Source organism: Drosophila kikkawai, chromosome X (assembly GCF_030179895.1).
Source record: "Drosophila kikkawai strain 14028-0561.14 chromosome X, DkikHiC1v2, whole genome shotgun sequence".
Lineage (NCBI taxonomy): Eukaryota > Metazoa > Arthropoda > Insecta > Diptera > Drosophilidae > Drosophila > Drosophila kikkawai.
This window is the reverse complement of record NC_091733.1, coordinates 14,314,334-14,340,033: the sequence shown is the minus strand read 5'-3', so window position 1 is coordinate 14,340,033 and position 25,700 is coordinate 14,314,334. Positions and strand designations below refer to the sequence as shown.

Sequence of the window (25,700 nt, the reverse complement as noted above, 5' to 3'; positions counted from 1 at the left end):
CCGCCATATATATATATATATATATATGTGCTGGTTGTGTGCCGATGTCGTCTGTATGCTATATACCATAAAGGATAATATGCTTTTTTTATCAAATAAACATATTATGTAATCCAAACTCTTCCGAAAAAGTATTTAAAATATGCAATGGTTTTTTATTTTGACGTAAAAAACGAAGCGTAATCTAGAGATATTCTGGATGGTAATGTGAGCTCATCGCTCGACCTTGATGATGGGATGGGCTGTTGGGTGTCGCTCGCATGAGGGGTGTGCGATCTGGGTCTGGATCTGGAGCCTCTGGAGGAGCCCTGCTCCTTGGTGAGAAGGAGAAAGACCTACTGGCGGCGGGAAGCGGCTCCCTGGGCGGACTGGCGCCAAGGCTGGTGGACGGCATGATAGCCGGCCTGGGTCTGGGCGGGTGTGCTGCGTCCGAAAGGGCTCTTCGAGTTCACCTGGAGCATGTAGTCGCCCTGCAGATCGTAGTCGGTGGCAATGCCCATGTAGGCACGCTTGCCATAGCCCTTGTTCTGCTTGTACTCCTGGTAGGAGCTGGCGGCCACGGCGGGGAAGTTGCGCTCATTGCCGGGACGCACCGACTCGGCAAAGTAGCGGGTGGCGCGCATAGAGGCCTCCACAACATTGTCGGCACCGGGAACACCGGTCGAGGGTCCGTTGGGGAAGAAGTCAACATTGGCCAGGCGCTGGCTAGTGCCCATGCCGTAGGCGGAGGTGTGGATGGCATCGACAAAGTCGGCATCGCCGCGGGCAAGGCCGGTCAGCTGGTCCTCAGGCTTGCCGTAGATCTTGGAGGGGTCCAGGGCGGTGATGCGGCGCAGCTTGTGTCCGGTCTGGCGGGTGAACTGGCGACCAGCAACGCCGGCCACATGGGCAGCGGGTCCGGAGCCGATCAGGTGGATGATCTCCTGGGGCACGTTAACGGTGTTGGTCAGCTCCACGAGGCGGTTGCCAATGATCTCGCCGATGCGCTCGATGTTCAAAGTGGCGTACTGCTCAAAGTCCTCGAGGGCATTGCCCAGCTGGATGACGATCAGGTCTCCGGTCTTGGTGTCCTCCTTGTCATCACCCTGGCGACGGCGCTGCTGGCGGGACTGCTGCTCCTCGCTGCTGCCGCGCTGGCGCTGTTCCTCGCTGGAGTAATCGACGTCGGTGGTGGGGTAGGGCTGGAGGTTGTAGCGCTGCTGGTAGGCATTGACCAACTTGCGGGTGGCCTTCTGCACCTGGGAGTCGTTCTCGGGCAGGCCCTGGATGAAAATGGTCACCTCATCATCGCCGAACCTCTGCTGGCGCTTCACAGTCTGGACAAGGGTGTTTAGGTTGAACTCGATCTTCTGGCCGCGCTCGCCGACAATGTAACCCTTGACCTGGCTGGGCTCCGGGGTGTAATCAGGCTTGAAGACATGGTTGAACTGGGACAGGTGGTCTAAAGGAGATTACGAGAGTCCAAAAGAGTTAATAAGGGTCTTTTTAAGGAGTCTCTTAACCAGATACTTACAGAGCTTGTCCAGCAGAGTGGCGCCCTCCTCAAGGCTCATCTCCTGGAGCTTCTTCAGGTTGACCTGCTGCAGCGAGGGCAGCTGCTCGATCTCCCGGGGATTGACCCAGTTGCTGGGCTGGTCCACGTTCTCCAGCGAGTTGGAGCGACGATGGCTTCCGGCCTGGGGATTGGCCACGGTGGCCGCCAAAAGGCAGGCCAGCACGCAAAGAGTGCGCAGGGGGTTCATGGTGAGTTCCGGTTGGTTCCTGGTTCGACTACTTCAGACACCGTACCAAGTTGTACTGCATGCCGATTGCCTCCAATCACAGGGCTTATATACCCGATCGGCGATCCGAGTCAGCGGATTGTGCACGCGCCGGGTCCGGCGGAAGCGATTGATACGGCTCCCGTCTACCGGCTCTCCCGGTGCCCCGTCTCCTCCGGGCCCCCCTATCTATCGGATCAGCAGTAATCCATATTCGCCATGTCAGGGCTTTTGCAAGACTTCTTGATGAGTTTTGTAATTTCTGTTCATTATAACTTTTCGTTTCTTCAGCCTCCATAATATTCTGTTTATTGTTAACGCAATCTGGTCAATAACTTCTTGGCCCTTACATAATTGGGCAGGGGGATTGCAGGCAGGGGAGGGTGTTTGGAAATGAAGCACGAACTAAACTCATGATGAGTTCAAGCTGTTGAACTTTCAATTTAGTAAAATACATATATATTTTTTCTTAATTATTTTCTTAATGGGGAAACAGAGAGCAAATGTTCCAGTGATCGAAAGTGATCTGAATTACCTTGGGAATGTGTCTTGGGGGAGTTATAAATTTAAGATTAATATATTTACAATATATATTAATCAATTATGAATTATTATTTTGTTGTACTTCTTTAGGGATTTGAAAGAAATAATAAATAAACAAATAAATAACATAATTAATAAACAAATCAATTTTGAAATAAATAAACAATTAAATAACTAAACAAGTACATAAACAAATAAGTAACAAATATATTAATTAGTAAGGTAATGGATAAGTGGCAGAATAAATAAATTATATTTATTTATTTATTTAATTTAATTAATTAATTAATTAAATATTCAATTTTTATTTAATTTTATTTATTATAACAAATAAATTTATAGCTTAATTATTAAACAAAAATAAAAATGTATAATTTTGATTAATTATTATTAATTATTTTGATTAATTATTAATTTTTTGTTTGTTTAATTATTAGTTCATGAATTTATTAATTTATAAATAGATAATACAAATGAACACTGATAAAAAACCTAAATTATAGATTTTACGCATTCTTAAATAAAATTCTTAATATAATAATATAAAAACATAAGTATATCGCAGTTTAAACTATATTTAATTAAAGAAAAATATCAATAAATAAAAAAATTATATCAAGTCCTAAATCAATAATAAATAAGAATTTGAACTGTTTGTTTATATTATTTAAAGCTTATATCAACAAAATGCTTACTGAAGACATAAACTTTTCTTTTCTTTAAACTTGTTTAGCAGTTTCAGATTTCAGTCTCCAAATAACGCAATCGTTAAGAAATTAAAAAAAAAAGCTAAAATAAATTAAAAACAAAAAAACGCCAAGCTCAAATTTCCTGTGGGAATAAAGCTTGTGGAACGTATAGGCCTTTAGGAAGAAAGTCTTGAATTGCTAAAATTATATTAAAGAAATTAATATATTAAATTGATTAATAATAGCCAATATTTAACCTTTGATGGAACCTTTTGCAAGTCCCTTCTAAAGTCCCATACTACAATGTTATAATTTATAATCTTTCATTATCTTCCCTGGGAACTAAAAACATTCGAGGCTTTTCTAATCACTAAGATCTGGAATCAATGAACGGCCCTGAAAATAACCTTAAATGGCCCTGAAATTGAGATGGCAAATATTTGTTTAAATCTTAATTAGGGAAATTAAGTAAGACATTAAAAATTAAAGAAATATTTTACAAGAAAAAAATTAAATACATTTATATTTACCAGGAACATTATATTAATATTTTAGAAATATCCAAGAAGGCCTCAGAAATTGCTGAAGATTTTTATCGGTATCCTAATATTTTTGTTTATCTAATTTATTTTAATAATTAATCATTTTTTTATTTAATAGACATCTAGAGATTTATTTGTAATATATTTATTTATTTAAGTTTCTAGAATTTTCTCCTAAGCTCATCTCTAAGTTCAAATCCAGAAGCATTTTTGCGTCACGACAACAGACTCACAATAAACTTAAAAATATATATAAATATTTATTTCCTAAATTTAAAATTAATTTAATTGCATGACTAACTAAAACAAGAAAAGTAGAATGAATTTGTTCCAACGCTGAGCTACAAAGTTGCATTAGTTTTGCAACAAACTAACATTATCAGGTGCTGGGTCATCATCGGCCCGGGTCAGGTAAGTCAGGTGAGCTCGTGTGCCCACACAGCACTCTCGGCCCCCCTCCTCCTCCTCCGCACCCAGAAACAAAAACCACCTGAAGCAGCGAAACAAAGTGACATGGAAGGGCACAACACTGCAATATGGAATCGATCGGCTATATAAGACGCCGCTGGACAACGGAAAAGCCAGTTCAACTCGCTCTGTGTTGAAGTCGCATCCCCGGACACCGAACCATGAACCCCATGAGAATTCTGAGCCTTCTGGCTTGCCTGGCGGTCGCCGCCATGGCCAAGCCCAATAACCGCATGGACAACTCCGTCAACCAGGCCCTGAAGCCCTCCCAGTGGCTGTCCGGCTCCCAGCTGGAGAACATCCCGGCCGTCGATGATCTGACCATGGAGCGTCTGGAGAACATGAGCCTGGAGAGTGGCGCTGAGCTGGTGCAGCAAGTTTGTGAGTATTTTTTGAGAGTCCTTTTTTGAAGGAAGTTTCCTAAGCCAATATATAAACTCTATTTCCCATTCAGACCACCTGTCCCAGATCCACCACAATGTGGAGCCCAACTTTGTGCCCAGCAACATCCAGGTTTATGTGCCCAAGCCCAATGGCCAGAAGACCGTCGCCCCCCTGAACGAGATGATCCAGCGCCTGAAGCAGAAGCAGAACTTTGGCGACGATGAGGTGACCATCATTGTGACCGGCCTGCCCCAGAACACCGAGACCGTCCAGAAGGCCACCCGCAAGCTGGTCCAGGCTTACATGCAGCGCTACAACCTCCAGCAGCAGCGCCAGCAGGCCAAGGCCGGGCAGGACTACGAGGACAGCAACGACAAGAAGAACCAGCGCACCAGCAGCGAGGAGGACTCCAGCGAGGAGGCCAAGAACGGCAAGACCCAGAGCGGCGATATCATTGTGAGTGAAAACTAGTTAGTTTCATTCCCTCCCACCGAACAACCCTTTTAATCCTTGTCATCTTTAGGTTATTGACCTCGGCTCCACCCTGACCACCTACAAGCGTTACGCCATGCTCGACATCGAGAAGACCGGCGCCAAGATCGGCAAGTGGATCGTGCAGATGGTTAATGAACTGGACATGCCCTTCGAGACCATCCACCTGATTGGCCAGAATGTGGGCGCCCACGTTGCCGGAGCCGCTGCCCAGGAGTTCACCCGCCTGACCGGCCAAAAGCTGCGTCGCGTCACTGGTTTGGACCCCTCCAGCATTGTGGCCAAGAGCCGCAACACCCTGACCGGTCTGGCCCGCGGTGATGCCGAGTTCGTCGATGCCATCCACACCTCCGTCTACGGCATGGGCACCCCCATCCGTTCCGGCGATGTTGACTTCTACCCCAACGGACCCTCGACCGGTGTTCCCGGTGCCAGCAATGTCGTGGAGGCCGCCATGCGTGCCACCCGCTACTTCGCCGAGTCGGTGCGTCCCGGCAATGAGCGCAGCTTCCCCGCCGTCCCCGCCAACTCCCTGCAGCAGTACAAGCAGAACGATGGCTTTGGCAAGCGCGCCTACATGGGCATCGATACCGCCCACGATCTGGAGGGTGACTACATCCTGCAGGTGAACCCCAAGAGCCCCTTCGGTCGCAACGCTCCCGCCCAGAAGCAGAGCAGCTACCATGGCGTCCACCAGGCGTGGAACAACAAGGACAACAAGGACTACGAATAGGACACACGCCGAGCACTGATGGCCCAACCAGCCGCCAAGTCAACACCAAACACACAACACAACGACGCTTCCTGTGGAGCAACCCGTAGTCCCTAAGTTCAAACCGAATTGGCCTTTTTGTAGCAAACTTGTAACGAGCAGATCGCAAAATTCAACTCGCAAATAAACGCTGACGACTCTCTTTGACAGAGGGCCCAAACGTACATACAGTGGGAGTTTCTTGTTGTATGGGGGGGAGTGTCAAGGGAGGCTTATTCTAAAGTAAAAGGTCTACTATGTGTCCGAAAACGGATTTTACTCCACTACCTTTGTTAGGTGCCGGTTACTGTCTCTCTTTGTGTGTTGCGGAACATGTTCCTGGAAATATTTGATTTCATTTGTCAACATTTTCCTTTGTTTTCCGCTTTAATTTATTTGTTTTTTTTTATAAATTCTGGTAATTAAATTAATAATATAAAACAAAGTAAGTCATAATTGTTTTTTTGTAATACTAATCCCTTAAATAAAACAAATAATTTTGAATTGGTTTTGTAAACTTAGATTTATTTTATTGTTGCCTGTGTGTCTGTTTTTATTTGATGTTTCTTATGTGTCGATTGCATTGCTTTAGATCGGAAAAGAATTTCATAGGGGCGATTGGGAGGCAATAACACAATAACAATAAACCTCAACCCGAAGCAATAACAACTAGAAATATACAGCCAAGAGTTTAGGATCCAGGACCTTGGCGAGAATTGTTCAATTTCGTTCTATTTAATGTGTGTGTGTTTTTTTCCATATTTTTTTTACTCGTTTAGTTAAGTGCACATTCCGAATTGTTAGAATTATTGGTATCCTCTATATGTTTGTGGTTTTCGGTTAGCTTTAGCAGATCGATGCAAAGGAAATAAGGTGGGTGCCAAGCGGGGCCCCAAAAAATTGGTAAAAGCGCAGGCCAAAGTGTCTTAAAAGTTAGCTACAGTCTTTCTTAAGATACCCACTCTTATGTACATCCCTCACATGCGTACGAGTATAGTTCTTAATGGTTTTGCGTCGGTATATACACAATTTTCGCTTGTTTAAAATTAGTTTTGATTTCTTTTTTTTATAACAATTTCATTGTTTCGATTTTGTTTTGTTTTAGTTTTAGTTATCAGTGAGTGGAAGCAGTTTTTGTTTGGTTTTCATTCGAATATTTGATGGTTTCCCAGCTACTTGAACTATCTGTCTATATATTTCTATATATATATTTATATGTATATCGTTAGTTAATCATACTATCAATTTAATTAGCTTTGAGGCCGAACTAAAGCACAAGGCATTTTGCCGTTTATTTAAAATGTTTATCAAACTTTGTTTTGGTTTCAAGTATATTTTAATATATATATTTATATATAGTATGTATATATATAGATCGTTTGGTGCGCTCTACAGTGCAAAATATTTGCTCAATTATAAAATTGTTTCACAGTTTGTTAATTCCTTTCAACTGAACCGAAATCAAAACAAGTTGGAACGCTATAGCCGAGGTTCTGGGCTATGGGAGGTCCGTTACGGAAGTTAATATATCATTTTCTGATTTCAATTTATAGAGTTTCATTGATATATACGGACAAAGTGAAGTATTTTCTTGGGGTTTCTTCTTCAGTAACAGACCTCGCTGCATGTTCTGCTGCAATTGTGGCTCTAAGCAAACTTTTCCGCTATACTCTGTCTGTCGTCTATATCTGGATCTGAGTAATCCAATTGCTGTAACTCAGATAGCGTTTTTTGTTTTTTAGCTAGGCAATAATTCAATTGAATTCTCTTCGTCCTCGTCCTCGTCTTCAGCAAGTTCTTGATGGTTAGATAATAACTCGAGTGGTGTGTCCTTTATGGTAAATCCTTACAATGTCCGTTCAATTGAATTTGTATCACAGCAATATATTTGTTTTTGTTAATATTTATAATACGTGTATATATACCACATTTATATGTAGTTTGTGATCTGGGAGAAGCAACGAGATGAGCAATAAATCATAGAGGGTTGGCAACCTTTTGCTGAGGCTAATATGGCCCAAAAAACTATCGAAAGCTGTCATAAGAACTATTGGTAGGGTATAGTTTTATAGCTTCTTGGGGAATTTCGGGAAACTAATACGGAAAAATGTGTATAGTAACAAGATGAGTAACGGTCGCATAAATTTAACGCTTTCAGAAATATATAAACGTTATGCATCTTGTTATTACTAGGCCTTTGGGTAAGTTTCATTTCTCCAAGCGCAGTAACGGACCGGAAACCGAAGGAAAAACTTAGTAGCGTTGATCTATAAGCTCCATGTTGTCCCATCAACAACAACCTAGGTGTGTCCAGTGTTTGTACTCTCAAATGCGCTTGATGGTGGGGCCGGTGAAGAAGACCGAGACCTTGCGCTTGAACCGCTCCATGGTGGGCTCATGCTCCTCCTCATAGTCCTCGTCGTCGTCATCATCATGGCGCCTATGGTGATGATGGTGATGGCTCTGAACCTGCAGGTGGAAGGGCTGCAGGTGATGGTGAAGATGCTGCTGTCGTGGCTGCTGTTGTTGCTGCTGCTGACGCGGCTGCTGCTGCTGCTGCTGCTGCTGGGGATGAAGATGCGAGCGAGGCTGGCGATGGTGCTGAGTACCGAAAATAATGGTGCGCGGAAAGGACAAGGGCACATTGTCCTCACCCTCGCCATCGTCCAGCTCCTCGTCGTCGGCATCCTCGCCCGCCTCGTCGCCACCAGCACCCCCATCCGACTCGCTGAAACCGGGATTAAGTATTATATTCGGTATAAGCTCAATGCTGTCCCAACCATCTTGCAGTTCTTCAGGCCACAAGTAGGGAGTTTTAGAATTGGTTGGGAATTATAAAAAATAGAGAGAGAAAGAGAGTATAGAAAAGTTGGATAGATAGAGAGAAAAAGAGGACGAGAGAGAGAGAATAAAAATACACGCATTAGAGATATTTTTAATAATTGTTCTGTACTTTACCTCTGCTTTTCTAGGGGATTTTATTGTTTGTATTCAAGTGTGGGTGTGTTTGTGTGGTGTGTCTGTGTGTGTGTGTGTGTGCAACAGTTTAACACAAATATTTACAGGCGGCGCTTCAGCCAAGTGACACTCAAAAATAAAGGCATCACTTCAAGCCGCCAAGCGTCGCACGGGGCGTATGCGTAATGCAAGCAACAAATTTTTCTCGCTAAATATAAGTGTGTGTGTGTGTGTGTGTATAGAGTGTATATAGTGTACATATGTCTATGTATTTATATGTATATCTGTGTCATTTTCTATGGAAATCCAAGCTCTAGTGTGTGTGAGTGTGTTTGTGTTGAAAGCTAAATTAAACGAAACATTATAACTCTTCTTTGGTTTGGGTTTTCTTTTCTTGTTTAATATTCGTGCTCTTTTGGGGCTTTAATCGTTGCAAATGCAAATAACACAATAATATTCATTAAGTTACAACATACACGATTACAACATTAATAAAGCATTTCCTTGTGGTCTAGGCGTTTTACAATATTTATATATTTAGCATCTAGTTTATTTATGGTTTATTTATATAGGGTTTTGGTACGTTCTTAAAACTGTTGTAAGACCTCTAGAGACGGTTTAGGTTTACTTTGATTTCGATTTCATTGATTGATCTTGGCTACTACATAGTGCTGGCTATCACAGTTAAAGTGCTTAGAGCTTTTCTCCTTTTGGTCTAAATTGGGTTTTTTTTAATTACTTTTTGGAGTCTACGAGTTTTTTAGAGAGCTTTAATTTGATTGAATTTAAATGAATAAATCACCAGAAAATGTCCTGAGGCTTGCAGTGATTTTTGTTCAGCTGAAATTTCACAATAAATGTAATCAAGCAAATCTAAATATTTAGTTTATGCTGCTTTTTTTTATATAAAATTTAATACTGCCTAGGGCAGTTTAGTGAGCGATTTTCTACCTATAAAAACTAAGAACTCTCTATGATTTCACTTGAAAATATTGTTCAAAATACAGCGTTATATAAACTGGTAGGTAAGCTGGATTCAAAAAATGGAAACAATTTGTCTAAGGCCATTTATTGAATCAATATTTGACCGCTCTAAAAGCTTTTTCATATCAAAGAGCATACTTTGTTGTATGCATTCGCTTTTTTTTCCTTTTTTGTGATTGTATTTACAGTTCATAGGGCTATGTACACACATACATCTGTATATAGTATTTAGTATATATAGTTTATGGCTTAAATATAAACAACATCCAACGACAAAGCAAACATCTCATTGCCGCAACTCTCTTCCTTATGAAAAAGAAACACTTCTGCTGTCTTCATGATATATATACTTCTGATATTTCACGTAAGAAAATGTTTTAACATCTAAGACAGATATGACACAAATATTTGAATTTTTTGTAGAAACCAATAACCAAATGTCATAATATGTGCTTAAGCCTGTCTATGGTAAAACTAATAAGCGCATAGAGGGTGGTTCAGCTTTCATATAACATATGGTTTGGGTTTGAGATGCTAATTTCTGCTTCCCCAAGTTAAGCGTTTCTATTTCTCTCTGGAGGTCATCACTGACCTCTGAACTTACAAATCTGGATATTTGAGCCCGCAACCAACCCTTGTTTGCCATCTTTCACCCCGCTCATCAGCGCCATCCCAGAGGTTCACATCATGTAAGTTGACGGCCATCACTATCCAACAAAAAGTGGATCAAATGGTCGCGCTGGCTGGTAGGCATGTGTTAGGATCTGGTAGGGAGGCGCGGCATACATCTAGAGGAAGCAAAGGAGAGTGGAGAGAGAGGGTGAGAGTTATGGTAGAGGGAAGGGTCTGGCACTGAATAAAACCATGTCGAACTGACGTTAAATAAGCTAGATATGTAACAGAAGGCACAATGGGAATAACCAAGAGTTCAACACATCTAACTAAACTTCAACTCCTCATAAAAAAAGATATAGACATATATTACCAAATGCAAGTCAAAGGATAATACACATAGAATGCTTAACCTGTAATAAAATACATGAGAATCTAACATTTTCACCCTCTGTGAGGTTAATAATAATCGCCCCTGCACACTGACAACCTTCACGCCGCCCTGGAATGGTGGTAGTAAAATGAGCATATTTGAGAAACAACTGTTATCTAAAAAGATGAACACACATACAGATTGATAGCTACTCCAGGCCCAGGTTGGGAATAGACTGGCCTGGTGCAAGCCCAGTAGTCAAACAGAGCAAGAGCTTAACAACCAGGTCCTTCCTTAGTTCCGGCAGAGCGGGAATACATTGGTGGTGACCACCTCGCCGCTGCCCAGCTCGTTGTTGGCCCATATCCGAAACTCATAGGTGGTGTTTGGTGCCAGGCGATAGACCTCCATTTGGCGCTGGAAAATAAATATAATTTTATATTTTTTATTTTATTTCTTTAATATTTTATAAAACACTCACCACATTGGGGGCTATGTTGATGGGATCCATCCGGCTCCAAGCGTGCTCGAAGCTTGCATTCGCCGGCGGCGTGCTGTACGAAACATTCCGAAACTCGGCCGTGAAGCTGCGCACGGGATAGCCACCGGATTGTGTCTTGTTGAAGCGCCAGATGAGAAAGCCCAAAATGGTGGAGGCCTTGAAGTACAGTTGTGTCACCGGGCCAGGCACCGTGCGAACGGTGAGCTTAGTCCGCTGATAAGCCAGATATTCCACTTCCTCCTGTTCGGCCTGCTCCGAGTCCTTGGGGGATTCCCCTGTCCCCTCATCCTCCGCGGGCCGATCCTGGGCTTGCTGTGGTGAGGTAGTTGCTGATGTCGCTGGATTGCTCGCAGCTGCAATTGCAGTTGTAGGTGTGGCGGCTGCTGTTGACGATATCCGGGGCAGCGAGGCGAAGCACACGTAGATGCCACCATCCGAGGGGCTTACATTGCGCAGAACCAAGACACGACCAGTCTTTGTGGCATAATCGGGAATTAATTGCAAGTTATGTAAGTAACGAGTAGCGTGTAAGAATAACGAGTGACTAGAGAAAGCGGAAAGAGACTCTGACACTCACCTGAACTATTGTGCTGTTGTTGCCGTGCTCTTTCACCCACATGATGTTGCCCTGGGCTATGCAAGGTATGCTCACATTGTTGCCCTTGTCCGTGGCGTATTCGTTGTACTTGATCGTCGAACTGAGTACAGTGAGCACTGTAAAGAAGAGCAGAAAGTAAAGTAAAGTATAGATTGTATATATAAATTGTATAACAAACTCTATAAAAAAGTTTGCAACAGTTTGTAGAACAGGTTATACAATAAAATTAAAAAATAATAAATAATTTCGATGTGTATAACAGTTAGAAAATATATTAAAAGTGGCATAACAAGTTATAAATCAACTGACTTAGAACTTTATTATACCACGTATAACAGTTTTGATTAAAACAACGCAAAACCCAAAATTTAAACTTACAATTACTAAAAAAAAAAGTGGCATAAATATCATGATACAATTATATAATTATATCATGTAAAATGGCAATGCTTTATCTAACAAATTTCCGATACAAGTGTTATACAATAAACACTTCTTCCATAAGATATACCCTATTTCCCCTGCTCCTTGCCCGAAGATGCCCCTGATAAGCTCTACCCCCTTGGGCACTTGGATTAATTGATAGATAAATCCCTCATGTGAACTTTTTTAGAACTAGGTAACAGGGTTAGCTCACAGTTTGTGGCCCAATGTCTCTGTGGTTGGAACGCTGCCTGACGGGCTACTTCCAGCTCATGGGCCTGACCTGCGGCTGGAGCGGCTCCCGCCTGGGTCGACTGCTGGGCAGCAGTTGGCTGCTCCTCATAATGATCGAGCTGGCGGGACAAATTCGGAGTTACTTCAAGGGAGAATTTGGGGACGAGCATGTCACACCAGGCACTTCGTTCCTGTTCGCCAATACGGTCCAGGGCGTCAGTGTGGGCTACAAACTGGTTCATGCACTGATCGCTGGCATGGCCCTGGTCGAGTGTCAGCGTAATCGCCGCCTGTTGGAGCAACTGCCTCCGGTTAGGATCACACCGTTCATATACAGGCAACTGGCCGTGGAACTACTGCTGAATGGCTACATTGTGGGTGTAAATATCTGTTTGTGCTGGAACCGCCTGGAACTGCTACTCGAGTGCCTGCGGGTGGTGTACAGCAACCAGGCGGTACGTGCTCGTTATCTGCAAATGCTACTCCTGGTGGATCGCCTGGACTTTCAGCTGGAGCAGTTGCTTAAAAAAATGGCCGGCAGAGGACGACCCCTGGACTATCAATCGCTGAGATGCGACTATGCTCATTGGGCCAAGGTGACGCGATCGCTGTCCCAGCTCTATGGCCTCTCGCTCCTCCTGCTGAATGTCCTGTGTCTGGGCGACTGCCTCATAGCTTGCAACGTTTACTTTATGGTGGAATATATTGAGGTAATTTCCGCCAGTTGGTATGTCTTTGCCCAGGCCGTGTACATTGTTCTGCCAACGCTGGTCAAGATCTGGACCCTGTGTGCTGCCTGCCAGCGATGTGTGGAAAAGGTGAGAAAAACTTCTATTAACTTGAAAGTTTTGTTTTTTTATGTTTCTATTCATATTCTTTCTAGGCCAAGTACCTGCAGGCACAGCTTAAGGATCGACCTGGACAATCGCCAGCGGAAAGAAGTCAGATCGAGGAGTTTGTCCTGCAAATTATGCAGGATCCCATCTATTTTGATGTCTGTGGAATATATCAACTCAACCTGCAATCCTTGGCTGGGGTAAGGTTATTAAAACCGAAAACGATCTCAAGTTATCACTTCATTTTCTTTAGATGTTCTTCTTTATTTTGGAGGCCCTGGTAATATTCCTGCAGTTTGTGTCCCTTGTAGGACCGAGCCAAAGCATGGACTAATAAATCATCGGGGTCAGAGGTCAGAGCTGTGAGAACATGCAACATGGATAAAAAAAAATGAAGGGAAAGCGCAGGAGAAGCACGGAGAAAAAAAGCAAACAGAACGCAGGGAAAAATTCTTCAATTTGGCCGTTGTTGTATTTCTGCATGCGGAAAATGTTGAAAATGTTGCCGCGACACGCGAAGGTCACACACACTGGCACACACACACACCCACTCTGCACTGCTTACATATTTATGACGATGCCTGTTTCCGCTTCTGCCTCTGCCGCTTCTCTGGCTTGTTCGACAGCCATCAGCCATCAGGAACGAACCAACCAACAATGGCAACAATAAACACCAAAAGGCAACGCCATGTTTTATTTTTGGCTTCAATAGGGCCAACGGTAAAAGTCACCTATTAAAACCCAAGCCAAGAAAGGGAGGAAAGGAGAAATTTCAGAGCTCTAAGGTTGCAACAAAAGGTGACAAGAGGCTAAGCCTTGCGGCTATTGATCCTAAGGTTTATCCAATATAATTGGGTTTCTTTATGCAGATTTTTGTCAGTGTTTACGTAGCAAGCTTAAAAATATACATATATTTCACAGGATAATTAATGAAATAATATTTAGTAATAGTTTAATGACATGCCGAAAGCTTCGATTTGATTTTAAGAAAATATGATTATAAGAAAATATATAAAAAATATGGATATATCGATATTGTATAGATATTTGGCATGAAAGTCGATACTTAAATAGATGTTTTAACGTAAAGATATATGGATACATGAAGAACATATGGGCTTAATCTTTGTTTGATATTTGGAATCAATATAATTGAAGAACGATTTCTGATAGAAGCCAGAAGCCAGCATATCGATATCGGACACAAAAATCAATATTAAATCGATATATTTATCGGTATCGATATTTTTGCGTTATATAGACTTGATTTCTGTCTCAATATGGGATTAATATAATTATAGAATAATATAGATATTTATTTGTAAATATTTTTTCGATAAAATGGATATTTTTCGAAATTTTGAAATTTATTATAAGTATGATGATATTTTCGATATATTTTTATACATGTAAATCCTTATATTTCATATTCCTTTTTGTTAAATATTTTTTCAGCCTTTTTCCCTATCAAAATCTCACAGAATCTAAAATAAACCTATAAAGTATTCAAAAACAACATCAATATTTTGCCTTATCAAACAAGTTTCACACCCAAAAGTTAAAAGTTAATACCTTAACTTAACTAGATTGCTTTCTTAAAGTTGGGCCATTGTAAATAATCCGAAGCACAAGGCAAACGCAATCATTTTCGCAGAAACACATTCCCACAAACACACACATATGTATACTCATTCCCAAAGAAACAGCAGAAAAAAACAAACAAACAATTTTAAGGTTTAACCTTGTCCAAGTTGGAACAGAAAAGTAAGTCAGTCAGTCATCCATAATGTTGATAAAGTTGCCGCTGCCTGGCGGGAAACCAGGGGTCGTGGGTGCTGGAAAACAACAGAGCCTGTGTGTCCTTCCTCCCTCACCCCCTTTTTTTTTTGGTGGGGGGCGGGTGGTGAGGGGGGACTTGTGAGGCGCAATCTGCTTGCCGAAAAGTATGCAATGAATTTTGTAGTTGCTCTGCACTACCTCCCCCTAGGGACAGGCTCCCTTTGCAGCCCCCTCGTCCGGTGACGTCAGTTAATTGATTTCAACACGAATTCCATGTAGACGACTTAATTTACACCGGGAAAACTTTAAATGAATAGAAATCTTAAATAGTATGTATAAAAATATTACATTATATTGGTTTTTATAAGAAAAAAACTAAAAACAATGCCAAATGTTAGCCTTATTCAAACTTTTTTAATAAACAAAATCATATACATCTAAGCCTCTTTTTATTTAATTTTTAAAATATTTCTTCCAGTGCAAGGTCGGTCAATCAGGCAGCCGTCGCTCAATCACCGCTCGCTTGTCGATGGGCCAAACCATCAATTGTCGAGCGATTTAATTAGGTCGCCCTAGGGCTTTTCGGCCGTGACGCATTTTGGCCAGTTGCCTATTTTTAGACGCGGTTTGCATTGATTTTGCCATAAACACGAGCCACCCAAGCCGAACCGCCCACCCACAACAAGCCCAGCATAACAACAGCCAGCGGTAAACGTAACCGAATCCCAAAAGTCTCCGAGTCTTCGGCGGAGAAAAAATGACAAAACAGCCATGGAAATCCGGGAAAATAAAAGGGGGAGCCCGGAGACAGTCGGGCGGGCGACACCTATTGTTTATTAACCGGATGCGGAACCCCTGGTTACCAACTATTTACTGACTGATTGGCACGTGCGCAGGGGAATGTGAGCGAAACAGCAACAGGAAACTGAAGTGCAACTGGAAATGTAATAAAATAAAAATGTTTGCCAATTGTTGAGAGGGGTCTTTCGTTTCTTCCCCTGTATTCTCTACCCCTCCCGACCTCTCTCTCTCTCTCTTCCCCTATTTGTTTGTTTTCCCACGGCGAAGACCACGTCTACCAGCCCCACATTTCATGGAGCTGCGCTTTTTTCCTTGCTTAATTATTTAAGCACTCGCCTCAATTTGAGGCAAACTTAGCAAACAAGCCAAGGTACAGGGCCAAGTCCTTAAGTGTAACAGCCTTTCACTCTTGAAGCCAATTAGGATGCATAGCTTAGTATTTAATTAGGGTTTCATTAAGCTTAAGAGCTCTATTATAAATAAAATATAACAAGAACAAGGCAGAGTTCTTTAGTAGGAAGAATACTTATATAAACTTTAAATTAGTTGGGTTTTAAAGTCCAAAATATAGCAATATTTTTTTTCTAAATATATATTTTTATACCCTTGCAGGGTATTATAATTTCAGTCAGAAGTTTGCAACGCAGTGAAGGAGACGTTTCCGACCCTATAAAGTATATATATTCTTGATCAGCATCAACAGCCGAGTCGATCTAGCCATGTCCGTCTGTCCGTCTGTCTGTCTGTCTGACTGTCTGTCTGTTTCTACGCAAACTAGTCCCTCAGTTTTAAAGCTATCTGAATCTGCATATAGTCTTCTATATGCTCTCACTGCTATATATGTCGGAACGGGCCGGATCGGACGACTATATCATATAGCTGCCATACAAATGTTCGATATATTTGTAGAAAAATAATTATAACTTTGCTGTTTTTCAACATTTTTGCAAAATTTTTTAGATATGACCATTTTATATTATTTCAGAATTTTGATAAAAATTTTATGAAAATCAGACGACTATATGATATAGCTGCCATAGGAACGATCGGAAAATGAATAGGAAAAAAATTATAACTTCGTTGTTTTTCAACATATTCTTATCTACTTTTAGAAATGAGCTTCTTTTATTATTATTTTAGAATTTTGGTAAAAATTTTATTAAAATCGGACAACTATATCATACAGCTGCCATATAAACGATCGGTAAATTTAGAGAAAATGTAAAGCTGGGAATGTAAAACTGTAACTGTCAAACTGTAAACATAATAAGTATAGGTAAAATGTAATGAAACTCTGTTTTGTGAGTGTTTTCAGTATTTAAATCTATTATATAAACATCAAAACCAATCTGCAAGGGTATACAAACTTCGGCGTGCCGAAGTTAGCTTCCTTTCTTGTTTTATATATAACTGTATAAATTTATTAGAAAATTTTTAGAAAATTTTATCGTTACAAAAAAAAAAATTGCCCAAAATTAATTTAAATTGAATTTAATTTATTTTCTCTGAAAAATCCAAAGGAAATTTAATTTAAATCTCACAAAGTAAATTTTTTTATGCAATTTATGAAGGAGTCTCACTGTAGCTACAATTTTTTCCCATTTTTTGGCCAGAGTTCCTAGTTCACGTTTGCCTTCTGCGGCCATTTTGCATAATTTGTGGTCCCCACCATATCCCTTATACTCTTTACACGTACTATATTCCCAGCTACCACCGATTTGAAGCAACAAGCATCGGAAATAAAGTTGTCCTGATGGCACCCAGCTGGGAGATTGAATCCGAAGCCAAGTTCCAGGGGTTGTCGACGCACCAAGTCAACTTTTCAAGCATCCACTTGAGTATCTGTGAGAGTCAGCAGAAGATGAAGCTGAACCTGAAGCTGAACCTGAAGCCCTTTGAAATGTTTTACCTTAAATTGGGGAAAAATCCGCAACATCAAGGCGTGGGCAAAAATCATTCATCAAATGCAGGAAATGATTCTTTTTTAAAACCGGATTTAATTTACTTGCCCATCAGATTTTCCAGACCAATTAGCAGTTGATTCGAAATGTTTACAGCAGATGTACATTTATGAGAGATGTATTTATATCAAAAAGCCCAATATATAGACAAATATATCGTTTTCAATTTGATATCGAAAATATCGTAAGATTAAAAATAATGATTTATCGTACAAAAGTAAATGAAAAGAGCATTAATTTTAATTCAGAAAGCTATTCTGAGTTAGTTTTTATTAGGCTGAGAAAATTAATTGTATCTTTTCCCGAATATATTGGTCCCATATATCAAATAGAACATCGATTTATCGCCCATATTTTATTCATTTATCGAATTATGAATATTTTATGTTTTTTTTTAGTACAACTTCCATAAAGTGGAAATAGCTTTCTTTAAAAAATAATAGTTTAGTTCCCAATTGAATTTAAATTTAATTTAATTCCAACTCTTGTTAACAACAATCTAAATTTCATGGTAAATTTAGTAACCTTTCAGGCTTAAACCCCACACAATCAGTATCCAAAATGATCTCTCTCCTTGCGAATTTCATTGCTCCGAAACTAATTCGGTTTGCATAATCGAATGGAATTAATGTTGTTCACATGTCGGCGTATATATTGTCCCATCTGCATGTAAATAATTTAATTGTGGACTGATATCCTGACACACTCGAGGACAAACAAACATACAAACACAAAGAGACACCGAGCCCCAAGTGGGCGTGGCATGCCCATATCCGATGCGTGTGTCTGGTGAATAATGAAAATGGCCAGCAAATCGAATCAATCGAATCAAAAGCGAGTCCATTTGTCTCTCGATTCGTGTCGCTTGAGTTCACTTTGGTTAATGAAAAGCCCCAGCAATATGCCCGAGTGCTACCCTGGGAAAATGGTGGAAAAACCCTGCTGGTTTTGAGTGCAATTTTGTGTTGCAATATTTAACGACTCCCGCGGCGAGTGTCGATAGCCCAGCAATTGCCTTTTCGCTTTAATTTCCTTTACCAAAAACATGGTAGATGGGAATACATATATTTAAAATATTAATAAATATTAATAGAAATAAATTAAATTGCTCCTGTCCTAGGCTCAGTGTAGTATATCTGCGATAACCCTGACATTTTTATTGAGCTTAATAATGCATCTGGCTTAGAACGACCGCAAATTGTCCATCGAATCTTGCAAAAAACAATGGGAAAACAAATAAAAATATAGATAAATCGTGGTGGACAAAATGCAGTTTAAACCATGAGAGCATTAAATTTCAATTCATGAAGCTTTCAGGCACAACAGGGGTTAAGTAGGGGGGTTAAGAGGCGGTGTGGAGCAGTGGTGGAATCCCCTGTCAGTTGCAGCTGTTGCCCTCAGAAGTAGACTATGCGATTATTCTGCAGGCTCAAACAAAAACAATAAAATAAATATAGCACTAAAACACTGGGGAGAGCCATCCAAATGAAAGCAAATAAATGTGAAAAATTTATTAGAACAAAAGCAACACAAAAAGGCTGGAAAATGTAAATGGGGAAAATGCATTTCAAAAGTAGATAAGGCCCTAAAATATATTATATATAAAATACTTTATGGAAATGTGATTTCTGTTTAAGATAAATATATCTATTAATTAAGTTTCCACTAAAAACGTCCCAATTAAAGCAAATAAATCAAGTTTAACCATAAAATTCCGAAGCCAAACGAAGTCTCCCCGCCAAGCCCACCTAATATATTTTAAATAATAAATAAATAATGTATAAAACATTTCACAACATATTAAAAATTCCCTTAAAAGTAAATACATTCCCCAGTAAGTGACAGAAATTTGCAATTTATGCAAAGAATTTACTGCGGAAACCACTGAAGCGAACTACTACTACTATTGCTGCTGCTTCTGGTTTTTCTAAAGAATTTACATGACTTTGAATGCCTTGAAAGAATTGCTGGCAAAAATAGAAACATTTCACAAGGTCCGCGTGGCACTTTCCAATGTCTGGCTCTGGCCTGGTCAAAAGCAAAAGAAAAGCAATCTCCCCTGACCAAAATGCCATGAACCCGGGCCCAATCAAACGACAGAAAACCGGTGAAAGGCGGGACACTTGAACCGAAACCGAGCTGCGGGCACAAAAGAGTCATTCAATGTTCTTGTTTTTCCCCCATTTTACTTTTATTTCCAGCTCGTTTCGTGCATTCTGTGGAAAGTCTCAGGCGAAACAACAGGGAGGGAGAAACTACTGAAGACTTTTGCTGCAATTCCCCAAGTTTCTTTATTATTATTATTGCCCACAGGCTTCGCAGCAACAGCAGCAGCAGCAGCAAACAAAATAAAAAGCCAGAATTAATTAAAATTCATAATTAGTTGCATTTTGCATGCCACCGGGCCACGAGGTCACGACAAGAGCTAATCCAGCCTCTGGCTCAGCTCGAGCACAGTGGTAGCAATGAAGTATGCATGGCCCCGACAATGGCATAGCCGGTACTGCGACCTAGTCTGGTTTATATTTTAGGTAGAAAATATTTGGTTATTGTTTAGAAACTGTATTCAAATTTTTTTATAAATATATTTATATATAATTTTGGCTTGAAATTCCTAAAGATAAAGTTTTTTTATTTATAAAAATCATAAATAAATAATATAATTAAATAACTCGAATATAAAAGATCAAACCTATGTTTTTAACTTTATTTCTTGAATAATATGGGAATAGACCGGTTACAAAATTTCCATTTTGTATACTATTTGCCTAGAAAATGCTCTATTAATTTACATTGAAATGTTTATCCTTCTAAATAATACTTTTGACCTACTTTCACCTTTATATATCGAAGCCATTCCACTGTGTCTAGTCCACGCCGATTCTCATTTTGCACTTTATTTGCTTTGCAGAAGGAAACTCGAAAGCAGATAAAGGGAGAATGGAGGGGATAGGGGACAAGGAGACAAGCTGCCATTGGAAACAGGACTCTCTTTTGGCCCCGCCCACTTGTTGAACTTGTTGTAGTTGTCGCCGTACTTCTGGTTCCATTCACTTGGCATAATTGCAAAATGCATTTTTTAATTGCCAACTTTTACGGGTTTCGGTTTTTTATGCGATGCCTGTGTGTCCCACTGAGGTGTGTATTCTCTGTGTGTGTGTGTGTGTGTGTGTGTGTGTGTGTGTGTGTGTGAGCGCAATTAGAGTCGAGTCACGCGGTCTTAAAAGAACCAAGAAGTGAACCTGACGGCCACTCGAATTTCCACCAAGCGGAAAATCAATGCAAAATCAAATTCACAAAACGCCTCTATAAAAAAAATATATATATGCATGTGTACGTGTGAGTGGGTGACCTCAACCTTTTCTTTGTTTGTGTTTTATTTTCTTTTATTTTTATTTTATTTTCGGCATTGCCATTGAAAGTATGTCCCCAGACAAACTGCACTTCCTAAGCTTTGTCTTGCAATACCCTGAGCTTGGGGAAAAGTGAATTCTATGCTAAGTTTTGCATAGAAGTTTTAATAAAATAAAATTATATACATTTTTTTCATAAAAAATATGTTTACAAGATGCACCAAAATTAAAAGTAATTAATTTTTAAAATCTTAAGTAGCTTTAAAATATTATATTTACTTCATTTACAGTTTCTATTATAGTTAAAAATCTGTTTAAAGCCTAAATTCAGATTTTATATTAATTTTTTAATTTATTATATATTTTAACTTATTTATTCTGCATTTATTTATTCTATTCTACTAATATTAAGAAATTATGTAAACAATCTTTATAAATAATAATATTTTCCACACCCCAAACATATATTAAATATTTAAAATTATACAGTTAGAGCATTCGTTCCTACCCCAAAAATGTTGACAAAATCCCCTTCTAATTGCACTCTAAAAATAGTGTCACCCTGGCGGCACAACAATGCAAATTGTTGCATGTGTTTCTCTGTGAAGTGATTCTGGTGGCGGTGTCAAAGTGTTGAAACCACAGTGTTGAATCACCATCTCACCATCATCAGAAGGGGAATTCAATTTGATTGGAACCCCAAAAGAAACGAAAATCCTTGGCTGTCAGTTAACCGAAGGCGAAGGCACCTTTCCCCCTTCTTTAATTTTGCGCAATTTTGAGAAAAAGTTTGCCAAATTGGTGGCCACACTTGGCGGAGGATGCCTCTCTCGCTCCAGCCGCCAATTAGGTCCGACGACGGCTGTTCAAAGTCTTGGCGCAAAAAATCAATTTGCCCAAATGAACAGCTGCCGGGAGAGTTTTTCTTGGCAAACAGCAAACAGTTTTCTCTTGGCGTTTCTCTTTGTTTTAATTAAAAGCAAACATTTGCAGCGACGACAACGACGACAACGATGGCTATTACCAAATAATGAGTTTGGCCAAGTCAAAGCTACTGGGCCCACCTTCCCGCAAATGGCGGGGCTAGGGCTTGGGGCTTGAGCTTCTGTGTTGCATCAACAATTCAAGGATTTATACGCAATTTGCATGCAAATCAAGTTGATCAGGCCTTTTTAAAAGGGTCTTGGTAAAAGGGGGCTGGGGTTGTCGATTGAGCCCAGGCTTAGGGCACTTTGACTGAGATTTATTATCTTTGGGGGGGACAAATTGTTGTTAGGTTAGATTCATGACAAATCAACGAAAATGAAATGGCTGAGGCCCCAAACCAATTGAAACCCCAAATCAATTGAAAAGGTGCCCAAAAGCAGGCAATAAAATAGTTTCAGTTGCATACTTTTAGGCAGAATTTTAATTGATTTCAAAATTGTATATCTTCTTTTGAAATATTTAAATAAATTATTAATAAATTATTACCTAACAAGCTCTCAAGTTACTCTTGTTAATTATAATATTTGACATCATTTAATAATATGTTTTTTAAAATTATAACAAACTCCTGACAGAACTCCATACTTTTTCATATTTTGTAGCATACTTTTGGATTCCTTTTTTAAAAGATTTCAAAAACCCTAATGATTTCTTATGCTAACCTAAGCTTATTTGGGCAACGAGTTCTTTAAATTCAAGCTAATTTGCAACTAAGCCTTGGGGAGATTTGCCGCAATTCACTTAAGTTTTGGCCCATCCAGTAAGGCCAGGCAACTTATCAAAATTTCCCTCACTAAACCGTGGGAATCCCCACAATTTATTACACCCTGGTGACATCCCGACCGAAAATGAAAATGTTGGGGATAAGGATGAGAATGAGAATAAAGTATGAGGAGGTGGAGGTGGAGGTGGACGTTGATGAGTAAAAACCCAACGCAGGCCGGAAAATAGCCTCGCTTCAACTGGACCAGCTGGACTCCCATTGGAGTCAAATTGGGTCACACACAGCACACACTTTCACGCACACATGTCCAGCCCGCTGGACACTCATTAATCCCAATTGGGATCGGGGGTTATGTAAAGTGTCAAGTGCTTACCTTGGGTGAAAAATAATAGATTAAACGATGACAACGTTAGCACGGAGCTGGAAGTGGACGACATGCTTCCATATTACGCTTTACATAAGCCTGGGTGTTCCTCCTGCTCGCTGCTCCCTGCTCCTCCTCGCCTGCGCCGCCTCCGCGCTTTATCAGTCTCCGCTTTGGCACCCTTCGCCGGCTGCAAAGCAATCAACAAAGAAAAACAAAAACAACAGAAACGGAAAAACAAAAACAAAAGCTAACGGCGACGACGACGCGCCAAAAACAAATTCCCTTTCACTGCTTCCTTTCCAGCGTCTGCTTTCTCCTTTCGCATTTACAGTTGCTCGTGATTCGTTTATCGCGTGCTTTGCTCTATTGTTGCTGTTGTTGTTTGCTTTTTCGGCCCTCTCTCTCTCTCCCTTCTTCTCGACTCCTTTTGACGTAACTTCAAAATGCGGCTGCTGAGTTTCGGTACTTTTAGCACTGCTTCTTATTTGTTATTTGTTGTTACTGTTAAGAAGGGAGTTTTTTGCCACTTTAAGTCAACGCTAAACTTTAAAAAAATGTGTTTGTTTTTTTTTATTAAATTGAACTGCAGTTAGGTGTTTGTTTGGGCTCTGTTATCGGGACACACTCTGTTGTTGTCCTGCCAGTGTGTGTTGTGTGCGTGTGTGTGTGTAGGACGCGTCCGTTCGTGTACCGTTGCGTTCGAGTTGCGTTGCTCGACTGAAGCGAGCCAAGCAGTGGGGCCCCTAGAAGCAGCGCAGCAAGCAGAGGCGACAAGCAGCGCAGCGGAAGCAGACAGAGTTGCCAGATCTGGCTAGTTACCCGTCAGAACCAGGAGAAACGGAAATAAGACAAGCCATTTTGTTTAGTTTTCTTTTTTTTTAAGGAAGGAAGTATTTGTTTGCAAAATTGTTTGTTTGTTTTGTTATTCATTAACCAGGAAATCTTAGATGTTTGAGGTATTTACAGGAAAGTATTAAACAAAAAAAACGTTAAAACCATAACAAAACAATAGTTTAGTGTTGATTTTTCTGTTTAAAATTATTTGCAATTTTTTTGAAAACATTAAAATAGAAAATAATTTTAAATTCATGTTAATAAATAAATTTATATATGGTCTTGATATTGTAAATTTTATAATAAAGCCTAAATTCCTTTTTTTAAGTAATTTAGCTTCATTTCTCTAGGACATCACTGACTGTCAATGGGTTTGTGTGTAGCAGAATGGGTGCAAACTATATTGGTGACTGCTGGTGCCACTTGGCCCCCAATTCTGCTGCTGCTTCAACTCCTCCTACTCGTATCCAAGCACTTTCACATGCGCATACTTCATACGCCGTGTTGTGCAACTCTGCCTGGAGCTGTCATCTGTAGTTCACCTTGGCAGGTATGCGAGCAATGCACACACACACACACAATATCCTCATCCTTTGCTCCTTTCTTGGTCCACCGCGAACAGCTGTCAATGGTTGCTAGCGGCGAAAGAGAAGAGCAGCGAGAGCTGCTCGAGCTCGAGTTCAATGAACCCGCCAACTTAAAGTAAACATTATTTTCCTGTACATCTTATATTTATATTTCTTCAAATATAGCAATGAAAAAAATGTATATATATATATGTGTATATTTATGTACTTGTATAAATAAAATGATACAATTTACATTTCAAATTACATGCCATTACATCCGTGGCATATTGTATAACTTTATTTTATTAGGCTAGAGAATGGGTTCCCATTTAAACTGAGAATATCGTGCTCCGTAAATGCAGCGCTCTACAAAACAATTGAAGTTTGCGAAATTATACTGATCAAGTGCCATTCTAGGTGATGGATGATTAAACCTAATGTCTATCTAGTGAGGGGAGGGGGTACGATCTCCATTGTAAATGGGCAATGGTAATGGTAATTGTATTGGTAATGGTCTCCATTTGATTCAGCTTGCGTGCCAGCTTGCGTGGCTATAATTAGCGACGCTTTTGGATCCGCTCAATGTACTTGGTCTTATTCAGAGCCCGACTACCCGCATTCGGGTCCATCATGCGATTCCAGTCGGTCTGGCCCACCACGAAGCCAATGGCGCGCATCTTCTCCTGCGAGCGCTTCTCCTCGATGTCCGCCCAACGCACCTGAAATGTACAAAAAATATATATATGAATATATATGAGTAAAACTTGGAGACTTTTAAGCAGCTCTTTGCTGATGGGTTCTTTATCAGGGATGTACACCGAGAGAAATAGCTTGATATGATGTATCGACAAAGATAAATTTGAATACACAAATGTTAAATATACAACAAAATTGTCATTCAACTTTAAAATATGCGACAAAATTTATTTATTACTATTATTTCTAATGTATTTAAATTTTATCGATTTTCAATGAATCGATTTTTAACTAAAAAATTCTACAAATAAATCGATTATAATCGAAAACGGTAATAATTTAAATTATATATGAGTTATTTGAAAATACAAATAACGTTGGATAAAATTTAAAGAACTATCAATTTACAAATAAAAAAATAAATAAAAATAGATAGTTATTTAATTTTTGATTATAAAATAAATTATAAAATAAAAAAAT

General features: G+C 40.1%; 5 protein-coding genes and 1 long non-coding RNA gene across 6 annotated transcripts in view; 3 read left to right on the top strand and 3 right to left on the bottom strand.

The window, feature by feature from the left end:
• Positions 1 to 134: 134 nt before the first annotated feature.
• On the bottom strand, positions 135 to 1,809 carry Yp2 (Yolk protein 2). The gene is made up of 2 exons (XM_017174744.2): positions 1,514 to 1,809; positions 135 to 1,441 (listed from the first exon to the last, which is right to left on the bottom strand). Exons 1-2 carry the CDS (start codon positions 1,740 to 1,742, stop codon positions 336 to 338), a joined length of 1,335 nt encoding a protein of 444 aa, XP_017030233.1. The 5' UTR covers positions 1,743 to 1,809; the 3' UTR covers positions 135 to 335.
• Positions 1,810 to 4,114: 2,305 nt separating this feature from the next.
• Yp1 (Yolk protein 1) lies at positions 4,115 to 5,814 on the top strand. The gene is made up of 3 exons (XM_017174745.2): positions 4,115 to 4,383; positions 4,457 to 4,842; positions 4,910 to 5,814. The coding sequence occupies exons 1-3, from the start codon at positions 4,164 to 4,166 to the stop codon at positions 5,609 to 5,611; spliced, it is 1,308 nt and encodes a 435-aa protein (XP_017030234.1). The 5' UTR covers positions 4,115 to 4,163; the 3' UTR covers positions 5,612 to 5,814.
• Positions 5,815 to 7,954: 2,140 nt separating this feature from the next.
• Positions 7,955 to 24,687, bottom strand: LOC108080103 (uncharacterized). Its single transcript, XM_070288424.1, is given in 6 exon segments — positions 7,955 to 8,589; positions 10,674 to 10,699; positions 10,873 to 10,973; positions 11,038 to 11,532; positions 11,636 to 11,772; positions 23,128 to 24,687. Coding segments are annotated over 6 exon segments (1,458 nt in total). The 5' UTR covers positions 23,192 to 24,687.
• Gr9a (Gustatory receptor 9a) lies at positions 12,307 to 13,483 on the top strand. The gene is made up of 3 exons (XM_017174555.1): positions 12,307 to 13,131; positions 13,197 to 13,349; positions 13,403 to 13,483. The coding sequence occupies exons 1-3, from the start codon at positions 12,307 to 12,309 to the stop codon at positions 13,481 to 13,483; spliced, it is 1,059 nt and encodes a 352-aa protein (XP_017030044.1).
• LOC138929177 (uncharacterized) lies at positions 24,401 to 25,434 on the top strand. Its single transcript, XR_011445623.1, has 2 exons — positions 24,401 to 24,505; positions 24,578 to 25,434. It is a non-coding gene; the product is annotated as an uncharacterized lncRNA (long non-coding RNA).
• ZAP3 overlaps positions 24,773 to 25,700 on the bottom strand; it is a 13,613-nt gene continuing 12,685 nt past the window's right edge. Inside the window, exon 11 of the mRNA XM_017174715.3 lies at positions 24,773 to 25,243. Coding sequence (XP_017030204.1) covers positions 25,082 to 25,243 — 162 coding nt within the window. The 3' untranslated portion in view covers positions 24,773 to 25,081. The remainder of the gene's footprint in view (positions 25,244 to 25,700) is intronic.

What these genes read in the sequence shown, in the direction of transcription:
- Yp1 (XM_017174745.2), top strand. Translation starts at nt 4,164, where the DNA reads ATGAACCCCATGAGAATTCTGAGCCTTCTGGCTTGCCTGGCGGTCGCC. An exon ending in TGAGCTGGTGCAGCAAGTTT is followed by an intron (nt 4,384 to 4,456) that starts GTGAGTATTTTT and finishes TTTCCCATTCAG; the next exon opens with ACCACCTGTCCCAGATCCAC. An exon ending in CCCAGAGCGGCGATATCATT is followed by an intron (nt 4,843 to 4,909) that starts GTGAGTGAAAAC and finishes TGTCATCTTTAG; the next exon opens with GTTATTGACCTCGGCTCCAC.
- Yp2 (XM_017174744.2), bottom strand. Translation starts at nt 1,742, where the DNA reads ATGAACCCCCTGCGCACTCTTTGCGTGCTGGCCTGCCTTTTGGCGGCC. An exon ending in CACTCTGCTGGACAAGCTCT is followed by an intron (nt 1,442 to 1,513) that starts GTAAGTATCTGG and finishes AATCTCCTTTAG; the next exon opens with ACCACCTGTCCCAGTTCAAC.
- Gr9a (XM_017174555.1), top strand. Translation starts at nt 12,307, where the DNA reads ATGTCTCTGTGGTTGGAACGCTGCCTGACGGGCTACTTCCAGCTCATG. An exon ending in GCCAGCGATGTGTGGAAAAG is followed by an intron (nt 13,132 to 13,196) that starts GTGAGAAAAACT and finishes TATTCTTTCTAG; the next exon opens with GCCAAGTACCTGCAGGCACA. An exon ending in ACCTGCAATCCTTGGCTGGG is followed by an intron (nt 13,350 to 13,402) that starts GTAAGGTTATTA and finishes CATTTTCTTTAG; the next exon opens with ATGTTCTTCTTTATTTTGGA.